General features: G+C 42.2%; 1 protein-coding gene across 1 annotated transcript in view; it reads right to left on the bottom strand.

Moving 5' to 3' along the window:
- Positions 1–1,454: 1,454 nt before the first annotated feature.
- LOC117251802 (ATP-binding cassette sub-family C member 4-like) overlaps positions 1,455–20,948 on the bottom strand; it is a 64,835-nt gene continuing 45,341 nt past the window's right edge. The window contains exons 26-31 of the mRNA XM_033618354.2: positions 13,338–13,493; positions 10,404–10,493; positions 9,772–9,944; positions 8,667–8,772; positions 5,784–5,918; positions 1,455–4,414 (exon numbers count right to left, since the gene is read on the bottom strand). Coding sequence (XP_033474245.2) covers positions 4,337–4,414; positions 5,784–5,918; positions 8,667–8,772; positions 9,772–9,944; positions 10,404–10,493; positions 13,338–13,493 — 738 coding nt within the window. The 3' untranslated portion in view covers positions 1,455–4,336. The remainder of the gene's footprint in view (positions 4,415–5,783; positions 5,919–8,666; positions 8,773–9,771; positions 9,945–10,403; positions 10,494–13,337; positions 13,494–20,948) is intronic.

Here is a 20,948-nt window from a genome sequence, read left to right as displayed (position 1 = left end):
CGTCTTTAACTGAATAGGACATGTATCACATCCTCAAATCGGCACACACGTATCACTCCTCTCTTAAAGTGTGGATGGGCTAAATGCTACGGTGTGAATGCATCATTTCATTCGCTGCCTCCACATTGTGCTGACTCTTATTTTGTGTTTTATTTCTTTGGGATTAAACTTCATTGTGTGGACAGCCAGGTTTCTCAGACATTTATTTATTAAAGCTATATCAGCACTATGTTGATGGCATTGCTATTTGCACACCTATTCAGATATGTCTTAAAATGGCGCTATTATTGGCCGACGTAGGAAGGTATCCGCTTAATAATACTTATTGTGCAAACTTTGTTGTCGCCATTCTTGTGCTGGCTGTTATCGAGGGGAGAGCAGAGAGGATATATGCTGACTCTGATGTAGATAGTGCCATGAGTATTCCTATTGTGGCAGCTGCCGTGTGGTGCAGTCCCTGATAGGGTTTCGAATGCTGTCAATGCTGTGTCAGGTGCATTAGCACCTCGGAGACCCATGATGCTCCAGCTGCTATGTGCCGGCGTCTCCCCGGGCCCTGGCCGCCAGCCTGACACCCGACACAAAGTAATCACAGATCACAGCGTTTAATCACTGAAACAAGCACTCCAGAGGACCTCTCTGTCAATATCCCACTCTCTCATTATCTGTTTGGATTGCACATCCACACTGTCAGATAAACAGAGTGGAAAATTAAGATTAAAAATATGGTAATTTCATTTCAGGCAGCAGGCTCCTCTCACTGGCCCATTATGCTATTGATTACCTCTGAATTCAATTTCTCTTTTCAATGTAAACTTTAATCTATTCGCAAGCCAACAATTCAACTCCCAAGGGGCTATTTGAGAGTAAGTAACCATTTAATATGACGCTGGCTGAAGATTCACTGGCTTTAATGAATTGTGTAAATCACTCAGCTTTTAAAGGAACTGATGTCCCGCAGTTCACGACCCAAATCTGGGCCTGGTTAAATACAGCCTTTTACAGCAAGCTAAGTGTTTACTGACAGCCATCGCTGAATGTGTAATCACCGGCTTTGCTCTTTTCTGTATGAAGGCAAATTAAACAGCTCTTTCCTAATTGAAATGGTGATGACAAAATTACAATTTAATTGGGGACTTAATCGTCATACTGCGCTACCAGCACACTAAAATAATAGAGCAAATAGCGACATCACTTCACCAGTGTGAAACGGAATTTAAAAATCACTTGACTCAACGAGATAATCACCGGGTTGTTCTCCCTTTACCACTCACCAATTTGTAGCATCTCGGTCAAGACCAGTTGTAACCACTGACCTGGAGCAAACACACCATTCAGACATGTGAGTGTAGGATGAGCAACGGCAGGAGGAAGTGAGTCAGTGGAACATGAGACAAGATGTTTTAAACACAAAATGAAGACAGTAGTGAAACATTCAAGCAACACTGTTTTATTGGCTTTTGAATTTTATTTGTTGTAAATTATAAGTGATGATGTGTATCACTTATTTATGACTGAAAAACTACAAAGTGCAAACTCCCTGAAATATTACCTTTAACAAAACCATACGCAAAGATACAAACAAAACAAACAATGTAAATAAATACATAGCTATAAATATAATTAAAGTCCGGGTAAAGTAAAACCAGAGATTTCTGCCTCAACATTTTATACATGTTGAAAAACTACACAGTACTGCATTGCAGAGTTAGACCGAAGTTCTTTTTACTGTATTTGTGTTCAGGATTATTTGGGCAGGTCTGAAATCATGGCTCAATGACACGCTGGAGCGATCCTTATCATAACCCCTCCCCTACTATATAAAGACCCTCATTTGCCCCCTGTGTGTTAGCAGTGAGTTCAAAACAAGTTCTCTGAGCTCCTTCAGAATAATAAACACCTTTGTTAAAGGCAGACTGTGGAAGATTCAAGGAAAGGGTGTGCAAACTTTTTTTGAATGGGGCTAGATAAAGTAATATGAATATACCTGGGGGTCAGCTGTGTCTCACATCAAATGGGTTATTAAAAAAAAAAAAAACATACAATTGAGACAAACACAATTGCCCCTTGCTAAATCCCGCCCCCGGACACAGACTGGCCAATCATAACGTAGCACTGGGCCAGCTCAGTCCAGGGTCCGACAACAACACAGGTTGGAAGACGATATACGTTTCTTCCTTGTACCAAAACCAAAATCAAACCCTGAAAAGTGTAGGGTTAGCTAGCTAGCTACTGAAGATATAGCCTACTGAATGTATACACATGCTGCTTTTGCTTTTTAAGGATTATAACAGTGAAAAAAAGACCAACCCTGCTGCACAAACTTTGCTGATATTCAACCAGCTCTGTGTCATCGCATTGTGATGCCACACAGCTGGTTCAATACCAGCAAAGTTTCCCTTTATATTCATTGTCTTGTCTGGCGATCAGCAGTGATGTGGTGGTTCACTTTTACACAGTGATCTGTAGCCTATAGTTCGGCTTTAGCTTCTAACTATCTTTGTCTTTTTAACCTGTTGTTGCTGCTGAGTCAGTTTGACATTCTGGATATATCCTTCAAACACTGTAGACCCCTCTGTCTGCTTCTCTCTGGAATCACTGTTTCATTTTTCCAAAAATATGATAATATTTCTTCAGGGAGAGCAGTTAGTTACAGCGTGGGCTCCATGCTGACTCCGACAGCTTGTCAGACCACCACAAAGGGGCGGGGCTTAGTGAAAGGTCAATTGTTACGTCTTTAAATAAAAAGGTATTCAACTTTCCGCTACTCCTGAAAGCGACAGCCCTTGCATTTGACTTTACGCTTCTCTGCTGTGTCCATGTCTACTACCTAACAGGAAATGTCTACAGTTGGGTAACCACTTGTTTTCTTTGATTAACAGCCTGTTAATAAAAACACATTAGTTCCACCTTATAGTTCCTACTTGGTCCAAGTCTACAAACTGTATGATAGTCCTGCCATTGATTCGTGGGCCACGATTAGCCCTCTGGCCGGACTTTGGGCATGCCTGGTTTAGGGTGATATATTGGCATAAATGGAATTTAATATAATAAGTATGTTTTCAGTATGTAAGTTTCAGCTGGTTGCAATCTGCAATCCTCACCACTAAATACCACTAAATCCCCCTAAGTCTTACACACTGTTCCTTTAAATGCCACAAATTATGTAAACACAAGCAAAATAGCCAGTTACTACTGTACCTTGCAGTCTTTCAGCCTGAATCGGTTACCCGGCCCAGCAGTTGATGCTCCCTGCTGTGGGTGTGTGCTTTGTGCTAACATTAGCTGCTGACCAGGACGCTGTTACTGCCAAGGTTGCTGCGTGGTGGCTCATTCTTCGACTCAAGGAAAGTGTGCGCTTTGTGCTACTGGGTTGCCGCTAACAAACACAGTGGTACATTTTTTGTTTCAGCACCTTGAGCGGACTCGCCCTCTGCATTTCAGAGCATAGAATATTGCTAATGTTTTCACAGTTCTGAAACCAAATGGGTTAGTAACACATTTTTCTGTGGTGTGACAAACTCATAGCGCATGTTTATTTTTGCTTTGCCCAGACTTTAATGCCGTGTTATTGCCAAAGTAAAAAGTTCTAGGTCTTTAAAGCAACAACAGCCCATTTATCAAAAGAGTAAACAGAGAAAGTTGATATTACGCTGATGAAAAAAAATTTCAGAGGCAACAAACTTCTGTTTTGTGTTTCTCTCTGTTATTCATTATCATTGCCAGTACATGACAGGTCACATTTAAACTTTACTGTTCTGTGCTGACAAGAGCTGAGGTAGACATAAAACCGCTGTCGTCAAAGTGCTGGAAGAGTACTTAATTAAAACAGTGCAATTAAAAAAAATCAATCGTCTGATTAAGGCACAATAATTACTGAAAACATTTGTGTCTCCTCTCAGGTTCTCCTTGTCTTTTCAAACACTTTCCAAACACCAATAAAAAAGATTGCAGTGCAACCAAACAATTTTTGCTTTAAAAGAATAATTCAAGCCACCAATAAGTTATTGCACCAGGATAAACACATCCAGTATCTGAACTCTTTTGAGCACCAGTGCAGAACTGAAGCTACCCAGGAGGCTAGAACACACATACATAAACATAACAGGGTGTAATCAATAAACAACCATGCAGTAATATGCTGTCAATAAAGGCCCACCCTGCAGCAGATACTTGCCTCTTTTCTGTTCCACACCAAAGGACTACGCCAATCAAATGCAGCACATACTACACTCACCAAGTCTGAGGACATTTTAATACACAGGAAGGAATCTATCTGGCAAAAGATTTTGGTCAGCGATGGCGAGCGCGAGGGCCACAGCGACTCTCCAAACTGTCAAAGAGACGTCTCAAAGATGACACGGATGTCCTTGGCACAGCGCACGTCTGTCACTCGCTTTTTGTTCGTGTAAACCTGGAAGTGCATCAGGGGGAAGCAGTGTCACAGAACACACAGAGCACACAGTCCAATCTAAGCTACGATCTGCTAAGGTGTGATTCATGACAGATGCAGTTGGAGCTGGGTGAAGGGATTTGTCACCCGCTGAAGCATGCAAAAGTGGCTTATTTAGCCCTGGTGAAATTCACGGGGAAAATATCGGGAGATAATCACTGAAATTATTTGTTTCATTTGAGCTCAGTTTTACCCGCGTGTTTGCCTAAAGTGTCTGAAAATTTCTTTGCACAAAGAGGCTCTGACAGACTGACGATTTCAATTACAGAAAGTTTGAGGAAAAAGAGGCAAAACAGGTGGAAGCAGGTCGGCCTCGGTGTGAGATACACTGTCTGGGGTTCTCTTTCAGCGCGGACAAAGGAGCCAGAGGTTGATATCAGATTATTGAATGTATTTAAACCTTGACGGACAACTATAGAAACTTGACACACAACATGTGGACCATCTCAGTATTTAATAAGTGGTGCTAGACAGTTATGGATGCAGCAGTAATCTGATCTAAGCAGAGCACCCCACAATAAAGAAAGGAAAACGTAAGGGCTTGAACAATGTCACTACCAATCCGCCAGTGTGCAGGGTAAGACGATACCAAATAATACCACAGTGTGCTGAGTCTTTGAAATCAGTATTTTACTCATTTCACTCCTCTGGCTGAGGAGATACAGTTCCGCTGATAAATTTGTGCGAGGGACAGAGAGAAAATGAAATGATGCCTACTTTTTCTTATTTCACAAAGACCTGTTTGAAGTTGCAATATGGTATCTGTAGTCCCAGACAGATGCACATAAAATGGAATTGAACAATGAATAGCCGGCTCTTATCTGCTCAGTGTCTGAAGGGGAAATACATCACAAATGAATTTCACAGGGAAAAAATATGGACATTCTCTATTACAGTAATCCCCATAGAAAGTTTATCCCAAATCGCGATGAAGTTAAACCCAATATTTCCAAATAGATATAGTGCAAAGAAAGCTGCTTTTCTAGAATCATCTCTAAAATGATCTCAAAATTACATTATGGAGGGAAAAAAAGATTATACGGAGAGTTTCTGTGATAAAAATCAGAGGATGTAAATCTACAAAGGGGACAATTTCTCTCTTGAAATTAATGTTATGGTGTTGCAGTGCTCCAAGTAGGCACTTTAAATTAAAATGGTAATCAAGTGTCTTTGCATTGTCAGGGTAATGCACATCTTCTCTCGCTTAACTGTATCATTTTGGAGGTGAGCAATGAAGTCTGGAGTTAAAGGGAGAGTCTGGGATTAGTGTGCCGAGGCTGGACTCTATTTAGTGACAGCTCCGTCCTGGGACAAAGGTGGGTGTGGTTACCTGTTTGGCTGTGTGCAGCAGTGAGGCGGCCTCAGCTCTGCCTGTCTGTTGGACCATCTGGTAAAAGAGCCCTTCCTGGTTCTGGAGCAGCACATACGGCTCGTCATACTCCTGGATCCTGCCGGCGTCGAGAACCTGCAATCACACATACAATGCTGGGTGTGAGCGTGTATCACCGGCTGTATACTTTACTTTGGGGAAAACTGACATTTCAGCTTTTTCCACTGCTGAGTGATGCATGCAGACGGTGCAAGATGAATGGGGAAACAGCAGCTCTCTGCACATTAGGAACCATCCATTTTACGTGACTCATGCAACAGCAAACACGGGTGCCTGTTTGTGCTCAGCGGGGGCCGCGGACAATGTGAGCGTAGCCCGTTAGCAGTGTGAAAGTCGAGCACGCTGACTCTGACAGACTGAAGATCAGTGATTTATCCATGTATTTATCCCGGCATTTCAGCGGCTCAGGGGTGGTCCTCAGTCAAATCCAACAATCACACCTTTAAGACACTCTTGAAAATCACCATCATTTCTGTGTCATCACATGCCATGTAAACCACACAAAGTATACTGCCAATCCAAGCAGTTTGGAAAGGACTACAATTATATCACAGACAAATTTTAACAAGCTCGATCCCCTTACAGCGGTAATGAGCAGTTTGTTATCACTAAAGCCCAGTTTCAGGGGGTGTTTAGTATGAAAGGGAGACTTCAGCAGCTGCAGTCATAATCGACAGGATACCAGGAGACGGGGTGTGTTTGGAGTGCGTTTGGTTCAATGGACTTCACTGTGTTTACAGACAAAAACCCATGTTAATTTTTATTACAAGAGCTTTACAGTAGCTATAACACTAGGTCATCAGAAAAAAATCATCCACATGGTCCCAAACTCTCAGACAGAGCTGGTTAAATCTGACTTTTTGACATCCCACAAGCTTGAAATGAGATCCAAGGAAAACTAAACTTGGAAATTTTAACCTCTCTTGACATGTTTAAAAGTATGTTTTTACAGAACAATGTTACTGCTTTTCTTTTTCAACTCTAACTCCTGTATGTTTTGTATCTTTTGTTGTGTTTGGATATGCTTTTGTGATGTTCTCAGTTTCTTTTTGTACTTGTATTTGAAACTTTTTAATTTTGCTGGCCCACCATGACCAGGACTTGTTGGCAGAAGACATACCAATACTCAATGGGACCTTTCTGGTTAAATAAAGGATAAATAAAAAAAAGCATATTGGAAAACATTCTGCGTCTAAATATGGCACAGCTTAAAATCTGGACAAGGCGACTCAGGTGGGCCCAAATTTAGCTCTCCCGGAGTGCGCAACAATCTGGGGGCATTTAACACGAGTGTAGGTGTGAAACAGTCCACGCTGTGTGATATCTGGCTTTTTCTTAGCTGCCCTCTCAGCGACCGAGCAGCCACCAGGTCGTGCCCTGTCCTCCGTAGACGTTTAACAAATGCTGCCACAAATGGCACTAATTGGCACCTCTGCAGGCAGTGGCAGGAAAGGGCCAAAGATCAAGTGGCCCGAGCGCATGGCTCAATGAGAGGGAATGCTGGGAGGGAGCAATCAGCCCAGCTGTTGGAAATAGGCTGAGTGAATTAAAACTCTGAAAAGGTTGTGCAGCAGGCTCCTTGAAAAGAAGGGAAGAGGTTTTTGTTTAACTCCGGATCTCAGGTGTGTTTAATGTATGGCAGGGGGAGTAAATACATGAGGTGCATATTTCAATGGTCTGCTTCATGTTAGGAACACAGCAGGAGCTCGGTTTATTATAGGCTAGCTGATCAGAAAGAAAAAGACTGTGAGGGGATATCACAAAAGAAGCCGTACTGTTTAACCCCATTTTTCTGTCTGTTAACTAATGACTGATTAAAGGTAATGGTTTTATTTAAAGGGACAGTTCACTACAAAATCCAAAGTCCATATTTTTCCTCTTACCTGTAGTGCTATTTATTAGTCCAGATTGTTTTGGTGTGAGTTGTCGAGTGGAGGAGATATCGGCTGTAGAGATGTCTGCCTTGTTTTGAATATAACAGAACTAGATGGCACTCAGCTTGTGGTGCTCAAAGTGCCAAAAAACTACATTTGAAAAACTAAACAGCAATGTGTCTTTCCAGAAATCCTGACCTGGTCACTCAAGATAATTCACAGACCTTGTTGTGAGCAGTTTCATGTAGGAACTACACCCGCCAACAATCACAGCACAGCAGGAAGCATGCATCTACTGCTAGCTCGCCTCGTAGGACTGAGCTAGCTAACATCCAGCTATAATCGCCAGCCAGCAATTAATGTTTACGTCTCATGCTGTCATGAGCACAAGCCTGTCATTCATGAGTAGATGCATGCTTCCTTCTGCACGGTGACATATGATAGGCTTGTGCTTGTGACAGTACAAGCAGTAAACATTAATGGCTGGCTGGCAATCGTGGCTGGATGTCAGCTTGTTCAGTCCTGTGAAGCGAGCTAGCAGTAGATGCACACTTCCTTCTGCACTGTGATACAGTTGGCAAGTGTAGTTCGGTAGAAAGAAAATAGTTCCAACATGAAACTGCTCATAACAAGGTCTGTGGATTATCTTGAATAACCAGGTCATGATTTCTGGAAAGAGACATTGCTGTTGAGTTTTTCAAATGTATTTTTGTGGCACTTTGAGCACCACAAGCTGAGTGCCATCTAGTTGCATTATATTGGAGAGAAGGCAGACATCTCTACGGCTGATATCTCCAACACTCGACAACTCACACCAAAACAATGTAGATTAATAAACAGCACTATGGGTAAGAGGAAACATATTCATTTCTGATTTTGGGGTGAACTATCCCTTTAAAACACCTGACTGAAGTGCTGAACAATGGAAATTTACTGCGCTCCTACTTACCAGTATTCTGTCACAGTCAATGATAGTGTTGAGCCTGTGAGCAATGGTGAGGACTGTACAGTCTTGAAACTTGTCCCGGATAGTCTGCTGGATAAGGCTGTCGGTTCTAAAAGGGAGCAGGGAACACAACACCTCAGCACAAAAAAAAAAAAAAAAAAACACCTCTCTTCCTATAGACCCTTGGGCAGGGATTTTTACTTAACACTGAACAATGGCTCATCAGCAGCAAGGAATGTGCAGTAAAAGGCGGAAAAACTAAAGGACAGCAGAGCTCCCTGTGTGAACAAAGAGAGGTTCGGTTTATTTTGACTTTTATGGTGTTTCAGTAGATATTATTTGTCTTGTATGTCGTCTAATACAGTCTTATAATAAAGCCACATTTATAGCATAATTGCTAAAGATATACTATGCAGGATTTTCCTAAAAAAATAAACAATGTATAGACTCGTACAGATGTAATCCCTCATAATCGTCACCCTCAGTGTGTGGCGGTGTTTATCTGCAGCGACTCTGCCCTCTGGATTTTCTTATTATCTGTGTTTGGGATGTTTGTGGCCGTGTACCCCCACAGCGCTCAGGTGAGGTCAGGGCTTTATAAAAGGGTAGCAACCAGGTGCCAGACTGTAAGCAGCAGGCATCCAAGAGACACAGCACCGAAAAAAAAAACATAATTATATTGAGGTGAAAGATCAACTGAGAGTGAATCTGGAGTTGGCTTTTACTTTCACTTTTGCTGGAGACAGACAGTAACCAACAATCCTGCATGGTATACCTTAAAACTTAGGTGTTAAATGTTTTTGATTATTACTGGCTGTTTACTGCAGGGATGCTCTGATTGATCCACCACTGTGCTAATGATAAGCTAACTGCAACTGGTCTCCAATCACATTGTTTAAGAAATATAATCCCTTTAGATACTCCATTTATCACCAAGCAGTGTCCATTATAGGTGGTAAGTGTTATACCTGAGTATGTGTCTTGCTTTAGGAATAAGTTGGTATCACAGTAGAGTATCGGCAGTTTACAGTTGATGAGCAACTTGTGGAAAGGACTGTTCAAACACTGATGTAAAATATGTCACTTGTAAACTCAAGTGTCCACTGACCTTGGGTCCACATTGGCCGTGGCCTCATCAATGATGAGGATGTGGTTTTTCCGGAGGATGGCCCTGGCCAGGCACACCAGCTGCCTCTGGCCCACGCTGAAGTTAGAGCCGGACTCGGTCAGCACCGTCTCCAGCTTACTGGGCAGGTCCTCCACCACGGCCTTCATCTGCACCTGCAGAGAGGGAGAGCAGAGCCCCAACCCTTCATTACCCCTTCATAAAGGCTTCCTGTGGGGATGTCTTTAAAGAGCTATCCAAACACACCCATTAACCGCCTGGCACAATGCAGGGCCAGGTCCACTGATGACCTTGGCCAGTGCTCTCTTGTGGCCAGCCTCTAGCTTTAATCCAGGCCACCAAACCCATTCAGAGGCAGGACCAGGAGCTGAAGCCCTTCACTGTGGGGGGAGCCTTCATCCTGGTTGGCCTGACTGCCCAAACACATCTCCCCCAGCACTTTCAATGGTTCCCAGTTACAAGCCGCACATTGAGCTGGGCCCCATGGCCCTAATGGGATTTCCCCCCATGACTTGTGGCGAGCAGGGAGGCTGAATGGCAGCATTGTACAGGGGGACAGAGGGATCCCCCCCTGGGCCGGCGAGGGGGAATCATTCAGAGCCACGCTGGAGTACCTCTTGGAGTGCATTCCACAGGTCCTCATCTGTGTGCTGCCTGAAAGGGTCCAGATTCTTCCTCATGGTGCCCGTGAAGAGAACTGGGTCCTGTGGATAGATGGATATAGAAAGAGAAGGCCGTGGCCAGTTAAGATAATGACAAGGGGGAAGATGTATGAAAGGGTTAAGACAAGCTTTATAGAGCACCGCTAGGCAATGTTTGAGGGGAAGATGCTCACAAAGGGTTTGCTCCACTCAGGAGCTCTATTCAATGCTCTGGCCAACTATGCTTCAATAAATTGATCTTTTTACTTGGAAAACCAGAGCTTGTGCACCGGTGACGGTGGAGAATAACTGCACGATCTCGTCGGAATATATAATATGGCAGAAAAAGTGCCATCTCGTCAATGTTACCATACAAAGACTTTCATAGCTGTATTAGATATGATAATCTCAACGCTTCTGCTGAAAGTAACAGCTTTACTCTGTCAAACGCACAAGCACCTGTCACGAGGGGTTATCGCATCAGTTGACTACCCTCATGAAAGGCCAGCCTCAGATCTCAGACAGCCCGGATGTCCGAGATATGTATTTATGGTGAGCCACACACCTGTATCGAGGTTCAGCCACGCAGCCGTCTTCAAGAGAGTAAATAAAGCTCTTTATTACAGAGCAGAGGGACGAGCCCGTGAGTCCACAGGCACTGTTCCAACATGCCACTCTTGTTTGTGGTAAACCTGATAAACAGGAGCGAGTCGGCATCTCCTTGTGTCAGGTCAGATATTTATTCATAAATCCTGCTCCAATGTCGAAGTGATTTACGGACTCTCCCGGGTCGTCACACAGAGAGCGTCTTATGGTACAAAGCTGCTGTAGATAAGCTTTTCATTTGGCTTTTATTTTCTTTATCAGTGAACAAATACAGCTGCACTTTCCTTTGAAACATAACACTGAATTTATGACACTTAAATGTCATAATGACCATTTGAAAAAGGCTTTGATGAGATGTGTCACAGCAACTGAGGTGACGCAGAGCAGTAAGCAAGTGCCAGTAACAAAAACCAATAGACTCTTCTTTGAAGTCAAAGCAAAGCGACAACTCTGGTTTACTCAAGATATGAATCTAACCTCAAATCATGATGGGAACTGTTCACCTGGCAGCTGTGAGATTAGACCAGGAGCAAGAATAAAGTACACAATGGCTCTTACAGGCTGAGTGTCCTGCGTTAAGGTTACACGACTACTCTGTGTGTGACTCACTATCCACGCCTTCATCTCTGCTCTCTTACAGGTCAGCTTCACAGCCAGAGCTGTGACACAAAAATAGACTTCAGCATGCACTCCATGTAAGCACACAGATTTATGCAGTGAACGCACACCGCACACACCCCTCAAATACAAAATCATGTCTCGACAAACCTCCATGTAGGTCAGAAGACTCGGGACTAACTGCTCAATTTTCATCCAGAAAAAAATAAAGCTTTCAGGACTTCATCCCTGCTACCTGTGCCTTAGAAAATGTTCCACCTCTTTACTTCCAATGAGCTTTTCCTTCTGTCACCAAAATACCGCCTTGTCATTTAGCCAGCTGAAGTCCCAATTCAAACTAGTTTTGTGACACACTTTAATTGAGGATTCAATGTTAGGTCGGAAAAACTGCTTTTCAAGCACAGCTTTCCATAGACCGATTATGTGCTCCACCAATTCTAAGCCCTCTGTTTGCCACAGAATTCATTTTTTACTAAGTCATTCCTGAGAATTCAATAGAAACTGAAATGGATCCTTTTTTAATGCCATATGCTAATAAAAGCTTATCATAATCAAATCTGTGGGTGGCAAATAATGAAACTCCTCACCGGCAATGTATAGTATACATATCACACTCGAAATTCCACATGAAAAGGTAAGGCAACTAGCATTTTATATCAAGATTTCTTTCCATGTGAAAGGCTGACTGAATATCACTTTATCTCTGACGTCTAGCGGGAGAATAAAAAAGGCTTTCAGATGGATTTGTGTAAATCCAAGAGACTTCTCTCTATATAAGTTTGTAAAACTAAGAGCATGATACAGAGAAACTCCACCGGTGAGACTTCATATCATGAAAATGCCATCCAGCATGTGATACAGATGGGCGTGCGGTTAAAGTTCTGACTCGTAACCTGCCACTTTGTGCAAGTCTCTCCCTCTAGGAGAGGCAGAGCGAGTAAACAAAATCACATCAACACACATCACATCCATCTCAAACTAGTTTGGACTGGGAAGTAAAACTTTATCTGAAGTGGTAGCAATGCCAGGAACCTATCAAATCCACAGAAAAGCATTAATGAAACTGTTTTTGGGCATCTTGGCTGCACCCTGGAAATGTTTGGGCTAAGTGACGGTGTACAAGGGGACTCTGACTGTGAGGATGGGGGAGACTTCTTCTAAGCAGCTTTCCCATGTTTGGGGGGTAGAGGGCTAATCCTCTGTCAGGGATGGGGAACTGCTCTCTTCACAGTACAGGCCGTGGGAGTCTTCTCCCCTCCCTCCACTCTGCTGACACTCACCCGCAGGCTGGCATTTTCTTAATGCCGTATCAGTTTCAACAAGCGGAAATAAAGTTAAACTGTCTCAAGGCATCCGTTTGTCTCACTTTCAGAAATCCCCTGAGAGACGACTGTAAATTTCCTCACTTGTTTTAGCTTTTTAAAAGCCAGGCGTATTAAAAAAAAAAAGGGGGGGGGGGGTGCTTAGCAGTGTTCATCTGACATTTATGATATTTCTCAATCATGAGGAATCAAAAGAAGTGCTGAGGAGGTCAAAGCAAGACATTAAAGCACAAAATAATATGATCATTGAAAGAACTGCTGTTGTAATTTATGATGATATCTAAAAAAATTTTGCCACATTAGTTACTGTATGCACAAGTCAAGACTCCAGCCGGGACTGAGGGCAATTCAAAAATGGCACCTGTGGGATGATGGACATTTTCTGACGCAGCGTGTGCAGCCCGATCTCCGAAGTCAGAAAACCGTCAATCATTATTCGTCCCTCAGGTTCTGCCAGCCGAAACAAGGCGGAGATCAGGGAGCTTTTCCCAGCGCCGGTGCGTCCAACGATGCCGACCTAGAGTGAAGACATGAGAACTGTTTTTGTATCTGTAAATAAAACTCCACAAATTCACCAAAAACAGGCAACATTATCATGCTCCTTCAGGCTGTTAATCATACTTGTGCCTATTGTGTCATGTTACCGAGGGAACATGTCATATGGCGAAGTACAATAGAGCCACTTGTATCGTGTGCAGATAAAGAGAGACTGATGGAAAACATAACATTCTAAAACAAGCAGGTATAACAAATATCTTTTTTTTCCCAGCAGATAGAGGAGAAAGTGCCTGATTTTTAAAGAATGTTTTAAGCCTCTGTTGTATGGCAACCAAACATGTTGTATGGCATCAGGTGAACCATCTTGATGCCATCTACTATATCATATTCTGTTGGACCTTTTGCTTGTGTATGATTCAAGGCAGCTATTTTAAACTGTGCTATATGCTATAAATGTGCTCATTTTATAGTCCAACATTTACATGCATTGCATATGCCAATGGCTGTAGGTAGGCTATGTGTAGTTACTTATTATAACTCCAGTTCTATGACAACAGGTGAAGCCATTAAACAAGGCTCTTTAAGTGTTATAGGCTTAACCACCCTTCTTTTTGTATCTGTGTATTTCATGTCCTGTGGAAGCAACTCAATCAGGATGTAAGAGTACAAAGGCTGTGCTCAGACTGACAGTAGCCCTGCATGGAAAAATGCAGGTTTCTCATTTTTTGAATGAGGCTCAAACTATTGCAGCAGTGTAACGTCATTTAGCAAGATGCTGTGTTGGCCCAAACACAAACGTACATTACTTGTGGGTCATTTTGTACCATGAACATCATATTTCTACAGTCGACCTTGAAATCGTTAAGACAAAACACATAAAGCTCATGTTTTATTTGCTCTGGCAGATACCTCTGGCCCCCCTTTCGTTCAAACAGATTTACAGTCAACCTGGCCTGCGACAAGCTAACAACAACCGTTTATCTACTACAGGATGGTCTTGACACAATGACTGAAAACTTGTGGATCCTGCATGCTTTACGCAAAATACGTGATGATGTCAAATTTGGGTCTGCACCCTCATGTGGGAAACACTACAGTAAGCATAAACCTAGCTTAGTACAGGAAGCGCTGTTGAAGCCATTTTTCAAAAACAACCAAGATGGCTGCAGCTGATGTGGAACCGTCTTTCTAAATACTATTTTTAAATTCTGATGGCAGAAACACTCGTTCACAACATATTGTCAGCTCTTAGGTCACACTTAAAGAAATGTCTAATTTCATTGATAACCTTTTATTTAATCTAGTTATATCCTCTTATTTTAGGTTTGTTTTTCTGTTGTTGTTTTCTTTCTATTTTTTTCATTACTGTTTGTTTTCTTGTGTCTTTTTATTGATATTTTTGTGCTATATGCTCCATATTTGTTTGTTTGTTGCTTATTTTGTTTTGTTTCGATAAGTGATGTCAGTTTCATATGCTACTCTTTAAAACGAGGAGGACATTGAATAAGATGTTTAGGTTTCCTTCCTCTCCGGCACTGACATTACTTCTTTGTATTTTCTTCTTATTGTGCAAAGAAATAAACCTAAACCTATTGATGCTTCACCATCAGATGTCAGTGGTTTACAATAAGTAAACCACTGTGCAGGGGTTTTTTTTGCATCTGAGAAGCCCTTTCATTCAAAGATATGTCACTCACTTTCAAATCAATTACTTCTGGATTGTATCTCAGTGCAGGGGTTTTTTTTGCATCTGAGAAGCCCTTTCATTCAAAGATATGTCACTCACTTTCAAATCTATTACTTCTGGATTGTATCTCAAGTCTAACCAATACCTGAAGTAACCAGCGCACATCAACGCAGCCATTTGCACTGTTTTGAAGCAAGGTGGACTTCGGTCTAAAACCTGCTAAGAGTCTACAGCCGTGCCAGTGGCTCTGTGAGGCTGAATAAAGGTACAGTGGTGCTTTAAGCTAATGGCTAATGTTAGCATTCTAACATCCTTACAATGACATTAACAGGCTAACATTTAGAGGCTATGATGCTTACAACGTCTTACTTTAGCATGTTAGCATGCTAATAGTTGCTAATTTGGTTCTGAGGTCGGTAAGGTTGATGACTGTCATTCGTTTTGTAGGTATTTGGACATAAATACAAGTGTTGGACGAAGTAAAAATTTGTCTTGCTGATGGTGCTGGATGAAAAATTAACTTCATCCTCCATGTCAAGTGAAAAGGCAGGGAAGGGGGGCAGCTGACACAGGATACAGGAATTTCTAGTTTCGATAGAATCTTCGCTACCACCAGGAAACATTTACAAAGTGCATGAAATCTTATTTTTTTATTAAAGGATCAAACTAATAAGGCTTCATCGTGAGAACAACTTTTTCTTTCCTTGGTTAGAAGCAGGGAACAGCAGAATGTTATCAACGATAAGAGAGTAAGAATGCGCAGTTGGTATCAATGGATCAGTGCTTCGGAAGATGAGTACTGAAACCGATTCAAATATTCAAATGGGTAAATGAATACTTTTGATAGCCCTACATTACTTTGGTGTGAATACCTGCAGGTCTGGCCATTGCCTCCCCTGTAGAACCCTTGCACACCCAAATCATGCCATGCATATGCACCACTATAAACCATAGACCTCAAGAGGACCCACACAGAGCATGACTAGTCTAGATCAAATTTTGAATGCTGAGCATACCCCACAACAAAGACCCAAATGCAACCAAAAAAAATTTAATTGGTGACACAATGGCATCACAAGGCAAATCATTACTTACCCCTTTATTTAGGTGAAGGGTAGTAAGGATCAATTTCAATGATTCAGGATCGAAACAAACCTTAAACACAGTTAGACGAACAAGATGGCACCACCTCCCTCTCTAAGCACAACACCTAAGTATACTGAAAGGACACAATAACTTTTTCTCTGAGCCAAAGTAAAGGCAAACAGTAAAGCTATCTAAATTGACAACAAACTGAGAGAGAGCTGTGCAGTGGGCTGAGACGGTCCCACTAAAACGGCCTCATGAAACACAAGCGATTATCACACGAGGGACGCAGGAACGCACCACTGGATGCCTTTAACTGGTCCTTGTCAGAAACATTTCAGGAGAGGAATAAAATCTTTCCTCAAACCCCTTGTGTGGCCTCATGTCAAGAGGATGTCACTGACACATTTACTGTGACAGCAGAATATGACAGACCTCTTCTCTGCCGAAGCTGCAGCAAAGAGTGCATAGACCTGATTGAACCGCTGACAGAATAAGCACCATCTATGTATAACAGAAATGTAATGCTATGGATGCATGCATAGTACAGGCTTCACCACGGCACCAACATATCCTAGACACACAAATCTCTCACAGATCCTGACATAGGTGTTTCACTCAGTTGGTAGCAGGGGTGAGAAAGTTCAGATGTTTTTTATTTTTCTATGAACAAAGGTTTTTATACTTTGGATGTTTTCAAAGAGGATGTAGGAGAAAACGTAGTTACAATCACTGAGTCGCAGATGGGAGCTGCTGAATGGGAGCTACACACACACTGGGTCATCCTTTCATGGCAGAAGTCGCCTCATTCTATGCTAGACAACAAGCAGGTTCACCATCACGTGTATTTGGTCTGTTATGGGTTCTTTTCTGACTATAAAGCTCTTTGTATCTTGTTTTGAAAGGTATTCTCAACTGCAAGTAACCACTCTGCTCTCCATAACCTGATGCCCAAGGCTGAAGTAGAAAGAGGCCTTGTAAAATTTAACCATAAAATTCAACTGCACTTGCATTGGACCCTGACATGTCACAGGGATGGACAACAGGCAGAGCCACCTGCCCCTGCCATGGCCACAACTCACGAAAAACTGAGAATTGGTCGAGGCTGCTCATGTTTGAGAGAAACAAAGTAAGTAACCTACAGAATGCAGGCAGTAGGACTATGATTGTTCCCAAAGCCACATACCAGCTTACAACGACAGTGGAACATGGCCCGATCTCAACAAAAGGATGCCGAGATTGAGGAGACAGCTACAGAGTTTTGAGGAGATTGCTAGAAATGAAAATGGCAACAATGGCGAACAAGCTTGGAGCAAGAGCAGAATTTTCATTCATAGCCAAGGTACTCTGAGTTTAACAGGGTTGACAGTGCACTTAATTTTTTTTATTGTTGAACTATATTCATCAGTTTAAATCTTTGTTGAGTGTTTGCGAATTTTATCTCCATGAGTTATTTTATTTCGTGTTATTTTTAATATTTCCTGTGGAAATGTACTTGCTGCACATTGCCTCTTTTGTACCTCCTGGGTTTCAGTAGCTCCTTCTGTCTGCCCCTCACAGTGCCGTTTGGCAATTCTGGGGGTATGTTGCACTGAAAAATGCTGCTGCGCGACCTTAATATTTACTCTGTAAACTGAGCAGTTTATGTTGTAATCTTTGGTGCATATTATGTTTTTGTTTTTTTAAAGATTTTTTTTTGGGCATTTTTAGCCTTTATTTGATAGGACAGACAAGTGTGAAAGGGGGAGAGAGAGAGGGAGTGACATGCAGCAAAGGGCCACAGGCTGGAGTCGAACCCGGGCTGCTGCAGCAACAGCCTTGTACATGGGGCGCCTGCTCTACCACTAAGCCACCAACGCCCCCTTTGGTGCATATTGTTTACCGTTTTTATTGTCACGTTAGCTAGCTGTTTTGTGTTGTTTTGACCACTAATATTAGGGACTTTTGTCCACCTAACATTTTACCGCCATTTGTTATACATCAAGCTGCCTTGTGTCACGTGATAAACATAGTCTTGCAGTTTTTAACATTCAATGTCTGGTGTAAAATGCTGATATTCTGCATGTTTAGGAGCAGAGCTGCAGAAATAGGTATCCACAAGGCAATTAATGCATCATATTGTCTTCTGCAGAAGTGAATAAATGCCAGAAAACAATATCTGTGCATGACCTGTCCACACACGTTACATTAGCAATGATGCTGTCACTGGCTACGGTTACATGATGGCTTCTCATTCGGAATGAAATAAATCTGAATGAAATCATTCGGAATTAAAATTTTTCCAGGTAGTTTACATGGGAAATATTCATTCCGAATGAGGGTTTACACGGGAGATCAGTTCAATCGCCTTTATTCAGGTCTGCGCAAGGTTTGGGGCAGGGAAGGTTTCTGATTGGATAGGGGGCGGGGCGGATGTTACGTGTTTACGTTTACCGGAAGAAAACACTGTATTCCTCGCTCCGGATGACGACGCCGTTCTTAGTGCCTTTTTCGGGCATGTTTTGCTCATATTCATGAAGCAGCAGTACGACAACAACCTTGTTTTGCTAATGCTTCATCTGTTGAGGAGGAGAAGGGAGGCAGAAGACCGTGCTGTGGCGAATGGAAACCGGTGAGTGCAACGAGTCCAACTGCTCTATCTCAGCCCGTTGCTATGCAGCCCGTTACTATGCAGCCCGTTGCTATGCGCGCTATATACGTCATCGCGCCAGAAGGGCAAGGAAACGAGCATGCGCAGAAAGACCGGAATGAACAGAGGAATGAGTGTATACATGCACACAAAATTCTTTCATTCGGAATGACAAATGGAATAAACCACTCCCTTTAATCGGATTTAATTTTCAATCGGAATGACTGTTTACATGACCACTTTTAATCGGAATGGCCTTTCATTCCGATTAAAAGTGGAATTAAACTGTCCATGTAAACGTACTGACTGTTGCTCAAAAGATGTAGATCACTTCTTTTGTCGGGCAAACCCCTACAGTCTTTGATGCCACATTTTTAACGCTTTACATGTATATTTTTAGCATGAAGATACACAAGGACAGGTGGCTAAGCCGACAGACATTACAGAATTCTAAATAAATGGTGAAGCCTGTGTGAAGCATTATGTAACATCTGAGGATGAGTTCAGATTTTAAAGGGGCTCTTTGCAAAATTCAGAGCGTATGACTTGTCTGGATATGGTTCTCAACATGGAGGTGGCTGGCAGCTAGCAGCTAACGGTGCTAACTCCATAAACAGCGCTAAACAATGGCAACAGTGCTGACAGAGCTAATGGTTCTAACCAAGGGGAAACTTTCCACAACAATGCCATCCTGATCAGTAATCAGTAGTATCCCCCATACGAGTGCAGAGCAAAGCACCAGTGATGAGCTTGCCAGTACCACAACAAACCACAAAGAAGCTCAGATTACAACACAAACAGTGGTAGCATGACTTCATTCTCTGCTCAAGACGCCATTACTCCACTAAATCTTTAACAAGCAAATAGTAGTTTGTATTTATATAAATGTTCTAAATGTTACACAGAAAACCTCTGTCACTCTGACGTCTGAATGATCACCGCACTCCACCACAACATTTTTCTGGACTATGGCCCAAAAAGGTCCTTCTGCTTATCCTCTCTGCCCTGATATGCAACTTGTTATATTTGTGTATTTTCAGCATATTTGCACAGTATCCATTCATAAATTCTGCACAATGTCTTCACATCCAAAAACTGCAAAAAAAATATGGTAACCACTGAACAAAGATTTTCACTTTATGACCCTTTTCCACAATGTTGACTTGTCAGAGCCAAAGAGGCATGTAATTAAAAACACGAACGATGGCTCCATTCCATTAGGTGTCCTAGTAAGCCACGCCAGTGAGTGAGCATGCACAATATCGAAGCCCTGGAGCTGGCTCACCTAAATGGGACGCAGCCATCATTAATGTTATTAATTTCACCTGTGCTTTTCCTGCTTTTACGAGTCAAAATGTCAGTGGTGAAAGAAAAATCGACGAGTTCATAATCCCACTGTTTTTAAAGCACAAACAGAGACTACACAACAAGTCTTAATGGTGCTTTGTAGGCGCTTTCAAAAACGATACACATGGGAATTTAAAAAATGACCATCACGGAGACAAAATGTGATCCTAAAGGCTTTGTATACCTGTCCATCCATCTCAAGCTATACCATAAGAATAGCACACTACTTCCTGATTGCAATGAATGTAAAAATAAAGGCCATTTTAGCTATTTAAACAAATTATTAATAACACATTTTCTTGTGTTCAGCATAGATTAGTCACACTTGCCTTTACTTTCATTATTCAAACTATGATATCTGCTATCACAAGCTACCTTTCCATTTATTTCGACCCCTTAAGAATATTAAAGTTCATTTTAGAAACCATATTGTACACTTAATGAAGTGTGCAAGCAGGGACTGTGCATCCTTGGCCTTGTTTTTTTAAATCTCAGTGATGAGTAATATGCCCTTACTGAGCTATTTCTCGCTGAGCAATGGGAGGTCAACTGTGGCGTTGCAGTGGGTTGTGTGTTTTTACATGATTATGTACAGTATGTGAGGGCCAGAGTGAATGGATCCTGTACTGTAGGTGGTAGGTTTCCTTGTGAAAGGGTGTCAGGGGAACTGTCAGGATGCACAAAGCCTTTCACCCCCATGGCATGTGGCAGAGATCCCTCCCATG

This window comes from Epinephelus lanceolatus, chromosome 14 (assembly GCF_041903045.1).
Source record: "Epinephelus lanceolatus isolate andai-2023 chromosome 14, ASM4190304v1, whole genome shotgun sequence".
NCBI classification, from domain to species: Eukaryota; Metazoa; Chordata; class Actinopteri; order Perciformes; family Serranidae; genus Epinephelus; species Epinephelus lanceolatus.
This window is presented reverse-complemented; position numbering and strand designations above follow the sequence as displayed.